The sequence below is a fragment of the Kogia breviceps genome, chromosome X, assembly GCF_026419965.1.
Source record: "Kogia breviceps isolate mKogBre1 chromosome X, mKogBre1 haplotype 1, whole genome shotgun sequence".
In the NCBI taxonomy this organism is placed as follows: Eukaryota; Metazoa; Chordata; class Mammalia; order Artiodactyla; family Physeteridae; genus Kogia; species Kogia breviceps.
In genome coordinates this window covers 118,629,123-118,643,263 of record NC_081330.1, presented here as the reverse complement: position 1 = coordinate 118,643,263, position 14,141 = coordinate 118,629,123, and the positions used below count along the sequence as shown (strand labels likewise).

At 44.2% G+C, this 14,141-nt stretch overlaps 1 protein-coding gene across 17 annotated transcripts in view; it reads right to left on the bottom strand.

Moving 5' to 3' along the window:
- The window catches only part of SH3KBP1 (SH3 domain containing kinase binding protein 1), a 341,435-nt gene that overhangs the window by 132,023 nt on the left and 195,271 nt on the right, over window positions 1-14,141 (bottom strand). For all 17 annotated transcript variants that reach the window (XM_059050822.2, XM_067023819.1, XM_059050824.2 and 14 more), the window contains one exon: window positions 11,898-12,103. In XM_059050822.2, coding sequence (XP_058906805.1) covers window positions 11,898-12,103 — 206 coding nt within the window. The remainder of the gene's footprint in view (window positions 1-11,897; window positions 12,104-14,141) is intronic.

The window sequence follows — 14,141 nt, the reverse complement described above, 5'->3', positions numbered from 1 at the left end:
AGGGTGTCTGAGATCAAAATCCCAGCTGGTCCACTTCCTAGTTGAGTGATCTTAAGCAACTTATTTGGACTCTGTTCACCTCAGTTTCTTATCTATAAAATGGGGACAATAGCACCAAGATACAGGGTTGTGTGGAAGATTAAATAAGTAATATATGTAAAGTGTTTATAAAAGTGCTTGGCACAAGGAAGCAGCCTATGGGCTACTATTACAAATGCAGGACCGCTTCACAAAGCAGGGTGCCACGTCAACAGTATCCTCACCTTACCACAGTTCTCATGTACAGAGGCTCCGATAACTGGTTTCAGTTACTGACTACGGTTACTTTTTAAATTAAGCTAATTTAAAAACCATTTATTCAATATTTATTAGCCACCTGCAGCGTGTAAGGGGCTTTGAATAAGATGCTGTCCCAGTCCTCAAGAAACTTGCAATCTGCTTGGATAAATAACACATAGATCTGTTTATGTGTCACGCAAGAAAACAAATGTGGGAAATGTCACTTGGCTGAAAATGGCAAGTGCGATCCAAGTGCCAGAGAATTAGCATTTTGAATTTAGAGGACAGATAAGAAATCACCTTATCAAAACCTAATTAGGATGGGAGGGATGGGACAATCATCTGTGCAGAAGAATTCCAAACAACTGACTGTAGATACTCTGCCCTACAGGAGGTGAGCTTAACTCCCCACTCCTTAAGAGTGAGGCGTGTATACTGACTTCTTCCCAAAGAGTTGATGTAGAAAACAGGAAAAAACAGAGCACCTTTACAGTGGAGAGACCTCAGCCGGGTGACCAAGGTCAACATCAACAGCGAGAAGTCATGTTCAGACCATGTACCCTTGATCTGATGGGATGAGAATGGCACTTCACCTCTGTGGTTCCCCCACAAACCCATCACTTCAGTCTTATCATGAGAAAAACATCAGACAAATATCAACTTAAGGACATCCTACCAAACTCCTCAAAATCACCAAGGTTACCCAAAACACAGCAAGTCTGAGAAACTGTCACAGCCAAGAGGAGCCTAGGGAGACAGGGCGAGCAAATGTAATGTGGTCTCCTGGACAAGAAAAAGGACTTTAGGTAAAAACTCAGGAAATCTGAGTAATGGATGGATCTTGGTTAATAATCGTGTAGCAATATTGGCTCACTAATTGTGACAAATGTACCATATTCATGTAAGATATTAACAACAGAGGAAACTGGCTGTGGGATATGTGGGAACTCTGTATTATTTTCACAACTTTTCTATAAATCTAAAACTATTCTAAAATTAAAAGTTTATCAGAAAACAAGTTAGGAAGATGAGCCTGCTGAATGTACATATATACATAAATAAATATATCTATGTGATTTACAGACACACATGATGTTCGTGTGTGTGTGTGTGTGTGTGTGTGTGTGTGTGTGTATTTAACAATGCCCTCCCAGCTTAATTTTTTAAATCTCTTTATCCTTAGCCTAGCTATGAACATAGATAGCCGAATGCTGACTCCTGGCTTTTTGCTTTCCATAATACACAAAAGAGTTTTCTTTGAAAGGAAACTTGGCTATTCCGTCAGTTCTGCTGCCAACCCAGGCTACGGCGGCCCAACTCAAAGAGTGTGCACGAGGTGGGCCCATCTGCCCCTTTCCAAGAGCTACTAGCTACAAGGGCTCCAAGCCAATTAGTCATCAACCACAGAGCCCCAGGACTGGCAACTCTCCCAGCTACTTCCTCTCCCATCTCCAGTCCACACTGCCTGGCACCTCCCCAGTTCTCTCTCTAAAGTGCCAATCTGATCATGACACTGCCCGTTGGAACCCCTCCACCAACGTGCCAGCCCACCCAGAAGTGCAGCCTGTGAGTGGGCTGGCAGAGACCTGAGGGAAGAGGGTCAGGCTCCCCTCCAACTCCCTGCCCCCAAGTCCCCTGCAGCCCAGCCAAACCCAGCCCTCGTCCATCACCACACTGTCCCCTTGCCCATGTGCACACTGCCAGTACCATGAATCCCCAGTTATCTCTCAACACTTTGCTCAAAGAACACTCTCCTTGAAAAGATCTCCCTGACACGCCATCCCCTCCTTCTAGACCTCCAGGAAAGTGAGCAGCTCCTTCTTCTCTATTCTCCTTGATGCTTTGGACAGAGCTCTGCCGGTCCTTTCCCCCTGCATCATAATCACTTTTAATACGTACCCACTTCTCTCCCATGTAGGGACAATCTGAAGCGCTAAATGAGAGGTCTGTATGTGACAGCTGATCCAAGGTGTGATGTGGGATAGGAGGTGTTAACTCCATTCCAATTAACTACACCAGACCTCCGCAAACAAATAACCTGCCAGGCGAAAAATGTGCACACATTATGCTAATACAGCCTCCAGACATGCTACCTAGCCAATCCCTTTCCAAATGGACTGCCATTCCTTAGCTCATTTATCTAGAAATTCCAGAGCTGCCACTGCTGGTCCATAAAATACATTCAATAAAGCTTCAGTGAATGAAGGAACGAGCCAATTAGTGAACAAATGGAAGAGGAAATCTATAGCCAGACTACAAGCAGACCCCAAACAGAATGAGTCTTCCTTTATGATTGCGATTGGATTAGGACAAAACATATTCATGCATCCAGTCACAAAATATTTATTGAAGGCCAACTACAGTTTTTTTGTTCTTGTTTTTTTTTTGTGGTACGCGGGCCTCTCACCGCTGCGGCCTCTCCCGCTGCGGAGCACAGGCTCCAGACGCGCAGGCCCAGCGGCCATGGCTCACGGGCCCAGCCGCTCCGCGGCATGTGGGATCCTCCCGGACCGGGGCACGAACCCGTGTCCCCTGCATCGGCAGGCGGACTCTCAACCACCGCGCCACCAGGGAAGCCCCAACTATAGTTTTGAATCATTTCCAAGGAACTGAAAATACAATGGCGACTAACAAAGACAAGGTCCAAAATCATGGCACTTTCTTTTTTTTAAAAGACTTTAATTATTTTTAGAGCAGTCTTAGGTTCACAGGAAAAGAAAAGGAAGGTACAGAGATTTCCCAGATACCCTGTGCCTCCTCGCATGCTCAGCCTCCCCCGCTGTCAACATAAGAGTGGTATGTTTGTTACAGCCGATGAACCTACGTTGACTCCTTATCACCCAGGGTCTGTAGTTTACCTTAGGGTTCACTCTTACGTTGTACATTGTATGAGTTTGGATAAATGTATAATGATATGTATCTATCATTATGGTATCATACAGAATACATACAGAGTATTTTCACTGCCCTAAAATCCCCTGCATGGCACTTAACTCCCAATGGCCAATACTGAAGGCTTGGTGATGTCAAACAAACAGCTACCACAGAGGGAGCAAAATTCATTTCTCCTTCTCTGAGTTTTAAAATGTCCATAAGGGCTTCCCTGGTGGCGCAGTGGTTGAGAATCCGCCTGCCGATGCAGGAGACACAGGTTCGTGCCCTGGTCCGGGAAGATCCCACATGCCGCGGAGCAACTAAGCCGGTGAGCCATGGCCGCTAGGCCTGCGCGTCTGGAGCCTGTGCTCCGCAATGGGAGAGGCCACAACAGTGAGAGGCCCGCATACCGCAAAAAAATAAAAAAATAAAAAATAAAAAATAAAAAATAAATAAAATGTCCATAATAAAAAGTTAAAGAAATGATCCCGGAGACCGCACTGCTATTTATAGGCACTCCTTCTGTTCTCATAACAAGAAGGACAACAATAATAACTACTAACGTTAATCTAGTGATTATTCTACACGAGGCACTTTTACCCATTTTTTGAGTTATTTAATCCTCCTAACAACCATATGGGCCAGGTTCTCTTATTATTCTGAGTCTACAGATGGGGAATCTACAGCATTGAGTGCTTAAGTAATTTGTCCCAGGAAGAGGCAGAGTTGGGATGTGAACCTGGGCAGTGTATCCTGCAAGCTTAATAACTATATTCCTACAAGCACAATTTTAAGGCCTCCTGGGAATGTGATTCTTGGTGACCATCTGGCTGCAATTAAACATTTCATAGAATATACACTATGCTGCTGGGACTTCCCTAGTGGCGCAGTGGATAAGAATCTGCCTGCCAGGGCAGGGGACCCAGGGTCGAGCCCTGGTCGGGAAGATCCCACATGCTGTGGAGCAACTAAGCCCGTGCGCCACAACTACTGAGCCTGCGCTCTGCAGCCCACGAGCCACAACTACTGAGCCCGTGTGCAGCAGCTACTGAAGCCCACGCGCCTAGAGCCCATGCTCCACAACAAGAGAAGCCACCGCAGTGAGAAGCCCGCGCACTGCAACGAAGAGTAGTCCCCACTCGCCGCAGCTAGAGAAAGCCTGCGCGCAGCAACGGAGACCCCACGCAGCCAAAAATAAATAAATAAATAAATATTTTTTTAAAAAGAAAATACGCTATGCTGAATATTTTAGAAGGTATATATCAAACATATATAAAACAGTAAACAGTACCTAATATGTCAGAGTAACCCTGTATACTATTTCTGGTTCCCTTTCTGGCCCTCTCCTCACTTTTCCTAGATAAGGAAAGATAACACATAAACCCAAGCCTGAAAATCCCAGACACTTCACTCAGCCCAGGCGACCAGTGGGCATCTCAATACCACCTGCTCTTTAAACATCACGGGTCTTTCAACTGCTCAAGAGATGTCACAAAATCTTATCTTTCAACCACTAAGAGAGACATCCAATACTACAGGTCTCAGATAATCACGCCAAGGTTCGACCCAGTTGTGTGTCATTAGTCAAAGTATGCATCACTAGCTTCTGGGATTCCCTAGAGCTTATTTCTAGTCTTCAAAGGATTAGAGACATAAATCTCTCATTTTTAAGGAACTAAGATCATCACTTTCAATGTTTACATGTTTTAATTTTACATCAGTATACAGCTTGACGAATTTTTACTAGTATGGATAAAAAGACTGCCTGAGGTACATATGAAGATATTAGAATTTCTCTTGCTGCAATTTGGCTGATTAAAAAAATTGATTAGTAGCTCATTTATATATGATTTTAATTCTAATTCTCTGTTGCAAGTAAAAGCTACAATGTTGATATTATAAAGGCATTAATTTGGATGACTGTGATTCTATAACTGAGATTCAAGATGATGAGAGCTGAAAAAGCGACTGTCACAACCACAATGTCTAGTTGTGGAACATAGTAGAAAACAGAATCATTTCAAGAGACAGAGATCAGAAGTCACTAATGGAAATCAACTAAGACAGGAAGACCATGGAACTTCTTGAAGGATTTCTTTGTAGGGACTCCAATAGAGTAAACAACCAACCTGGAAAAATATCTTTTCCAATCTGGCTGTTTGAAGAGCCCAGGCCAAAAAGACTGCTTTTCTCAATAATTAAGGGGGCCAAGACTAGCTGTGCCTAGGGCACTTAAGCATGGAATAAGCCGGCACCCGAAAGCCAGGATTACTCTACATAAAGACATATCAGCTTAGGTAGGTCCTGGGACTCACCTGGGCATCTGGAATTTACCCACCCATGTGTAATACCTGACACTCCTTTCCCGGAGTATTTGGCCAGGAGTGATCATCTGAGTGACTCATGAAAAGGGAAGGAGTTCAGAAAAACGGTGAGGCCAGGCTGGGATTGCAGGGAAGCAGCCTGATGAGGAAGTTCTCTCTCAGGTCCACAGCTGGGAGACAAGGTATAAGCCATATTCATGAGAATAAGGTCCTGTCTGGGTTGCCTTCTTACCGTCTCCCAACCCAGTCTCTAGATGGATGACTCCAAAACCTACATCTACAGTTCTCTCCCCATCACCAGACTTATTTATCCAACTGCTTGCTGGATGCCTCCACCGGATGGTTCCACAAGGACCTCAAAATCCAGCTAGTCTAAGACTGAACCCATGACCTTCCCCCCCAGATATCTTTCTCCTCCAGTGTTCTCTAATCAGGGAATAATACTGCCATCCACCCAGCCGCTGAAGTCAGTTGCCCAAGGCATCCTCTTCAAGTCTTTCCTCTCCTTTATCTCCCACATACTATCAAACTTCTTGATTCTATCTCCAACATATTTCCCCCAAACATTTATGATAATAATTCAAAGCTGTTAGAAAAGTTCTTTGTCTTATCTTGATGCTTCCTTCCATGTAAAAGGGAGACCAAATGGACACTCTCTGGACACACTTGGCCTCTGGGCAGAATTGAACACTCGTGGAACTCTCTATATCTCCCTATTCACTTTCTCCTGGGAGAGTGAAATGGCTTCTCTGATACTTGAATTTAGGAAAAATAAACTGGGCATGCTTAGCTCAGCTCTTCTCTTTCCTCCTCTTGGAAGTCGGCCTTCTCTGCTGTTCCTCAAGGAGCTGGCCCTTCTACCTCACATGGGTCTGCCCGAGTCCAGCATTGCTGAGACTGGGTGGGTGAGTCTGTCTAATTCTGGAGATCAACTGCTAGGCCCCTTTGGCTCTCACACTAATCTATATCTTCCAACTTTGCCTTCATCAATAACAACACTGTAATATAACACAGGTAGAGAAAGATGTACAAATCATAAATATGTAACTTGAGAAATTCTAACAAAGTAAAATAAGACTTACATAAATAGATATACCATGCTCATAGATCAGAAAGGTGTCAATTCTCCCCCCAAAGCATCTATAGTAAATGTACTCCCGTTCGAAATCCAGGAGGTTTTTTTTGCGGGGGTTGGGGGAGGGAGGTGGGGATTGACAAGCTGACTCTAAAATTTATATGAAAATACAACAATGCAGGAAATCTTGAAGAAGAGGAATAAAGATTGTGGACTTACACTACCAGATGTCAAGACCGACTACAAAGCTACGGTAATTAAGGTAGTACAGAATGACCACAAGGACAAACAAACCAACAGAACAGAGAGTCTGGAAATGGACCCACACATACACAGCCACTTAAATTATGACAAAGGTGACCTTTTTGATAAACAGGTGATCTGCAGAAAGGATGATCCTTTTGATAAACAGTGCTGAGTCAACTGGATATCCATAGTGAAAAAGGGAACAAAAATCATATTTTGAGTCTCCATCCACTGACTCATTAACTGGTTTAGAATCTACATTGAGGAGGGGGATTTACTGGTAGAGCCAATACAAGCTTCTGTTAACCTCTCCCCTGAATTCTAGTTACCCTCTCTTCTGTAATCCACTCCTCCCACTGCAGCTTGGAATACTTTCTCTAAACCACCTACGTGATCATGTCACTCTCTTGCTGAGAACTGCTCCCCATTGATGGCTCCCCATTGCCCTCAAAGTCAAGTCCAAACTCCTTAACAAGTCTCACCAGGCCCTTCCTGATGTGGGCCCTGCTTTCTTCTCCATTCTCATCTTTCCCCTCTTCCTGCTGGAGCCTCGACACATGCTCTGTGCTATTTCCTTTTCCCTTCGAGGCATTTATACATGTTGCTCTTCCCACCTTGACAACTCTATGCTCCTTTGCTTGCTGAATGTGTACTGGACCCATGGTTCTCAGCCTAAACATCACTTCCTGTAGGTCTAAAAACATCACTTCCTACAGGTCTAAACACCACTTCTAGTAGGAAGTAGGTACACACACATGAATACACACTCTCTAGCCTCCCTAACAACTCGCTACTTCCTGCCATGCCCAAGGGCTCCTACGGCACAGTGCTGTGTTCTCAGCCTGGTCACGGCATTCCCCATACTGTCTTATTATTGCTTGTTTATTTTTCTGCAGCTCCCTGAGGGGCAGTGACCTGGTCTTATTTACCACTGTATCCTCAGTGCCGAGCATATAGTGAGTACTGAACAAATACTAGCTGAAATTAGTTACATTTATAATTTCCAAGTATTTTCAGCTATGTAGCATTTTTAAAAGTCCTATGAGGTAGGATAGGCATAAAGAGTATTCCCATTTTACAGATGGTTCAATTGAGGCTAAGTGACTTTGTCAAGGTCAATCAGCTAGGACATTGGTACCATGCCCTTCTAATCTTATGATATTTAACTTGGTTCATCTTTAGCCACAACATATTTTCCACCGTTTTGATATAACACATATATACCTCTGGGCTTACTTTAAATGGTACATTTTTTCCCAAGGTTCTTTTCTTTTTTCTTTAAGCTTTATCAAGGGAAATTTCCAACATATACAAAAATAGAGTACAGTGTACTGAACCACCATGTATGCACCACCTAGTTTCAACAATTATCAACTCATGACCAATCTGGTTTCCTCTGTGCCCCACCCACTCTTCCATCTTCCAAATTACTGGAAGCAAAATCCCGGACATTAAATCATTTCACCTATAAATATTTCAGTTAAATGGAACATTAAACACATCATTCACAGGCATATCAGGTTGGTAGTATTAAAAAGACTCATAAATGGGGTCCTTCCTTATAGCTCAGTAAGAGAAGCAAGAATACTAATTATTTCCTTGTTGGTCGGGGGAGTGTTACAGACACACCAGTATCTCTCCTGGTGTATAATCATCAGCATTCAACCACTCTGGGTAGGGTGATAGGATTAAAGCACAGGTAAAATAAGCACAAAATTTTCAACTGACTCAGAAAAGTGGATCTCAAAACTTCACAAACTTGAACGGAAAGTATACTAGGATGCTTGCAGCTGTTAATAATTGTCATAGACCTCTTTTTTCCCCTCATGCGAGTTATCAAACCAGTCATGTCAATGGGTCAACTGCTCCAGCCTGAGTGGAAGACCTGCTTGGGCTTCACCTAACACAGATACTGCCACATGAGATCCAGTTTGTGCTTCTGCAAAATCGAAACAGCGAGCTCAACTCTCATCGGAAACTTCCTTCCTTAAACATAAATCTTAGACACAAAACCATCTCAAAAGCGATGAGAACCAGGTCATACACAAGTAAAACATTATCACACTCATCAGCTCCCATGCCAGGTTGTTCAATAATATAATGGATCCATAAATCTATGTAACTATCCATGGCGCCAACAACAGGGGGTGGAGAGAGTTTTGAATCCTCTTAGATGCTATAAAAATTGTCCGCAGCCAGTAAAGCAGGCTGGGAAGTTTAAGTTTTCCCCAGAGGCTTCACAATGAGAAGCAGGTTAAGGGAGCTGCCAGCACATGGTTTCATTCTGCAAACAAATCATGAATCAAGATGCATACACACGCCATACATATATATATTACTCTGATGAAGTTAACATTTCTTGTCTCTAAGACCAATGCAATAAATCTTCTGTTTCACAGAGGTGCAGTGAACCATACAACTACTATATTTCCTACTATATAACTGTTATCCCACCCGGTTCCCTCATTTTATAGATGTCTGTAATCTCTAAAGTGCTATATTAATATAGTTTGAATATTATTCCTTTAACACTTACTGAGCACCTATTATACGCCACACACTGTCCTAAGCACATAGCATACATCAGTGAACAAAACAAAGAATAAACATGTTAGAAGGGGGCACATGCTAGGGAAAACAAAAAATGCAGTGCAAGTAAGCAGGATGGGCCAAGGGGGCAGGTTTCAGAATGAGCAGGTGTCAGGGAGGAGAGGCAGGCAGCCACGGCGGGCAGGTGGAAACAGAGAGTGTCCAGGCAGAGGACAGCACCGCGGCACAGGCCCCCAAGTGGGAGCGTGCGTGGCATGTTTGAGGAGGAGTGAGGGGGCCAGGATGGAGCAAGCAGGGAGAGAGCAGTGAGGGAGGAGGTCCAAGCGGCACACACACACTTTGATTCACAGGGGAGCCTCTACAGGTGTGCGAGCAGAGGAGTGGCACGACCTGACTTCGGGTTTCAAAGGATCACCCTCCTGGCTTTGATACTGACACTAGACCGTAGGGGGAAAGGGAGAAGCAAGAAGACCAATTAGGAGGCCACCGCAGCGATGGCGAGAGCAGGGGGACAGCAGAGGTGATGAGCCATGGCAGGTGCCGGGCACACTTAGGAGGCTGCGCTGATGGGGTTGCCTGATGGATCAGCCATGGGATGTAAGAGAAAGAGGGGAGTCAGGGACAACCCCAGGGCTTTTCTTCTGAGTCGGGGAGGGGGAGTGGCACTGCCTTCACCTGAGATGGGGGAGGCTGTGGGCAGAGTGGTTTGAGGGGGACGAGGATGAGTTCAGGTCTGGACAAGCTGCTAAGAATTTAGGACCCCCGAGTGGAGATGTTCAAGACGGCAGCTGGACACGTGGCTGTGGAGCTCAGAGAAGTGTGCTGAGGTACAAACTTGGGAGTATTATATTTGTCGCTGATACTGCTATTAGTAACCACCCAATTTATTATTAGCGGTTAAGACAAATATTAATAGCAATAATGAAAGTTATGCACAAACAATGTTGTTTTACACAGAGAAGAATAAGACTGAGAATCATAAAACGAACAAAAGGAATTAACTGTTTGCTGACTGAGTCAATGGTCACGTTCATTTCAACCACTCGAATAAAATGAAGAAAAACTGTATTCATCGTTCCTTTCCAAGATGGGAACTTGCTCTTTTGTAAATATTTATGGGAATCTGAAAGTGACCATGTGAAGCAGAAATGAACTCACAAGCTGGGACACTAACTAGATCGTTTTCAGATCTTGAGAAGTAGCAAATCGACTAGGGAAGCTTCCACAAGAGAAGAGTTTAAGTGAAACAGTCCTTCCTTTTTTTTTTTTTTTTTTTTTTTTTTTTTTGCGGTATGCGGGCCTCTCACTGTTGTGGCCTCTCCCGTTGCGGAGCACAGGCTCCGGATGCGCAGGCCTAGCGGCCATGGCTCATGGGCTTAGTTGCTCCGCGGCATGTGGGATCCTCCCGGACCAGGGCACGAACCCGTGTCTCCTGCATCGGCAGGCGGATTCTCAACCACTGCGCCACCAGGGAAGCCCAAGTCCTTCCTTTTTAAGTATCTGCCCTTTCTGCCTTATTCATCTCTAAGGGTATTAAGTGTCCAGAAAGTTTCCTTTCCCGATTCTGTTTCTAATGCATGATGACACTGGGCAAGGTTGCTGGTGGATGGCGGGAGGGAGGTGGGTGGAAGTTCTCCAGCTGCAGAAGATGATGCAACTTAAAAAAATTCATCGGACAGAGAAATGAAAAACATTTAAAAGCCGTCGATAAACCTGCAGTAGAGCTGTTGCCCATGCCCCATCCCCCAAGCCTGCTGGCACAAACGTCAAAGCAAAAATTTCAGCACTAAATCAAATTAACAAACATTCTTTAAGCACAGCACGAGTGTAGCTTATTACAATCTGGAAAACTCCACAGTATTTATCAAATCCTAAGCAAGGCTATGATGCTTAAAAGTGTACCACAGTAGACGTCACTGACAGCCACACGCACAATGGCTCCGGGTGTGTTGCTGTGGCAACCGCGTACTCAGCAGCAACAGGCTGTCTGCTCGCCAACCCAGAACCAGGGGCAGGAGAAAACAGCCAGCTTCCTGATGGTAACAACCCAGGGATTCGCAGTGAGGGCCGTCTCTGTCACTCACACACGCAGGAGACTTCCTTTCAGTAGTCTGAATTCAATCATTTCCACCAAATACCTTGAGAAGAAAAATGCACAACCCCTCTCTCTACTGCAGAACCAGTCAACACGCCCAAGCACAAATCACAAGAGAAACATACCAGGAGAGAAGAGAGATTGAAAAGTACCAAGGTTATGTGTTTAGCTGGGTCCAGGATGAGTGGCTTTTCTGAGGAGGAAATACAGAAGGGCCGGCCTATTTGAAAAGTCATCCTGAGAAACGTTCCATAGAGAGGAGATCAGTAAGAAGAGCAACAGCAAACCAGAGCATGAGCCTTTCGAGGAAAGCTGTTCCTATATAGAAGGAGAGCTGCACACGAGGACAGTGAAACCTCAGAAGAGGCATAGGAAGTTGTAGACACCAAGCCCTACAAGGTACTTTTGGATACACCACATCACATTGAAATAAAACAGAAACTGTCGAACATACCTTTTCCACAGGCAGAAAGTCATTTTCTACTTCAATCGACCTTGGTCTTAGCTTTATTGGCTTGTCTTTGAAAATATCTCCAAAGCCCACTCCCTTAACTTTCTTCGGCTGGATTGCGGCCGTTGCGACTGTCCCGTTGGCACCCTCGGATTTGGTACTGCTCGAGTCACCCCCATCACTCTCGGAGCCTGTGGTTTCCCTTAAACCTGTCAAGAGCGGGGACGGGGAAAGAAAGAGCTCAGAAATCAGCCATAGCCGTGAAGCACTTCATAGCCAGCCAGGAACCACTGCTAAAAGTGTCACTGGGTATGGGATAACTTGCACTGCGGTTTTTCATTTAGCGTGTGAATACGTTGCATGGGGGCGGCTCTGAGTTTTGTTCCATCTCCCCACCCCCAGCTTTTCCTTTTAACATCTTTATTGGAGTGTAACTGCTTTACAATGGTGTGTTAGTTTCTGCTGTACAACAAAGTGAATCAACTATACATATACATATATCCCCATATCTCCTCCCTCTTGCGTCTCCCTCCCACCCTCTGTGCCCAGCTTTTAATTTTAAGAAGTGAATCAAAACTTTTCAGAAAATCTAATTTCAAAGCAGATCTCTTCGTAAATGTGACATTTCACCTCTTTTCAGCCAGAGCCTGGTTCTCAGCCAAATTTGTTTTGCTGCAGTCTGTGCAATGACAACTCTTCCCGCCCCCTCCTCGCCTGCCCACCTAGTCAGTACCACATACTGTACACCTCCCATTTCTATGACTCATGTCAGTTAGCAATTAGCAATGAAAGTAACATTTCCTAAAGGGAAACTATAAAGCTAAAAGCCATTTAAACAAATTAGCAATTAAAGAAACCACACAAAATTATGACTGCCAAAGAATTAAATCTCTTTGGATGGCTTCACAAGGAATAAATGCACTGCAGACATGTTTCTTGAGGAAAGCATTAAACCAAACTTGACATTGAAATACTTTCACTGGCAAGATGATTGTATTTGTTAAAGAGGGAAAGGAAGCTGCCCTCCGGGAGGCCAGAGTCCCCCAAGCCTACAGTTCTTCCTCCCTCCTCTGACACCAACCTCTCCCCAGAGCTGAAGTCCTTTCCAAAGAAGAGCACTGGGGACGTGACACCTTTCCTTTGACCGCGGGTGGCATGTGTTGGAAGTCATCAAATAGATGTCAGCAAGACAACATGGACACTTACCTCCCCAGATTCTTTTTTTCCCCAGGCTCTGCCCACAATCATGTTCCTAAAAGGAAGAGCCTATTTGTGTCTAGTTAATTTCTGGGTGTACATTCTTACTTTGATGGTCAGTACATTAGTCATGCCATCAAAGGGCAGGATTAAAAGGTTATCTTATGGAAAGTGCCATTAAGCCTGTCTCTAAAAGCCTCTAGATGTGTAGAATAGCTCCTGAACATTTGCTATATGTCTCCTGATGACAATGATACAATACTTGGGATGAAAGTATACCATCAAATTTTGTTCTCTATTGGCCACACCGTGCTTTATCTTCCTACACGTAAGGTGGCCTCTTAGTACATAAGAATGATACATCAAATAATTGCTCACATAAAATGTCAGAAAATGTTGAAGTCATTCAAATAAAGAAGTCTCAGTGCAGGAAGAAACTGTTAAATGAAAACAGAAAAATATAGAAAGGTCATTATAAATTGCTAACAAGCTTCAAAATCAAATCCTTTAAACAATGGCTGTGTTTCTTGCTGCTGCTGTTTTCAATAAAATGGTATTTGTAAAGCAAAAAGGAGGGGGTGGGGAGGAAGATCCCTGGTGTACATTTTAATTAACTAAAGAACAGCATTTATGAGCGAGAACAGAGGGCAGAACAATGAGGAACAGCCCACAACAAGGGGATCGGCTCCAATTTACACGACTGGATGCGAGTGTGCAAACATGGAGAAGCCCCCTGGATTAGCTCTCCATTCGTGTGTTTATCTGCTCATTGTTTTTGGAAATACCCCTGCTGGAGATATAATTTTGGAGTCTAAATATTGTGTCATTTCCCCTTTAACATGTTCTCATTTTGCCGTATGGATTCTTTCTGTGTGATAAATGGCTTGTGTATTCTTTTCTGGTTTGGAAAGAAGCGCTTGAGAGCGGAATAAAGAAATGGTTAGTGAACAGAAAACATCACTGCTCCCCTTCCCCGCCGCCACCACCACCAGCACCACGAGCAAAAGGCAGCAGGGCAAATGGATTTGGGTAAGTCTGTTTTAGTTCTTC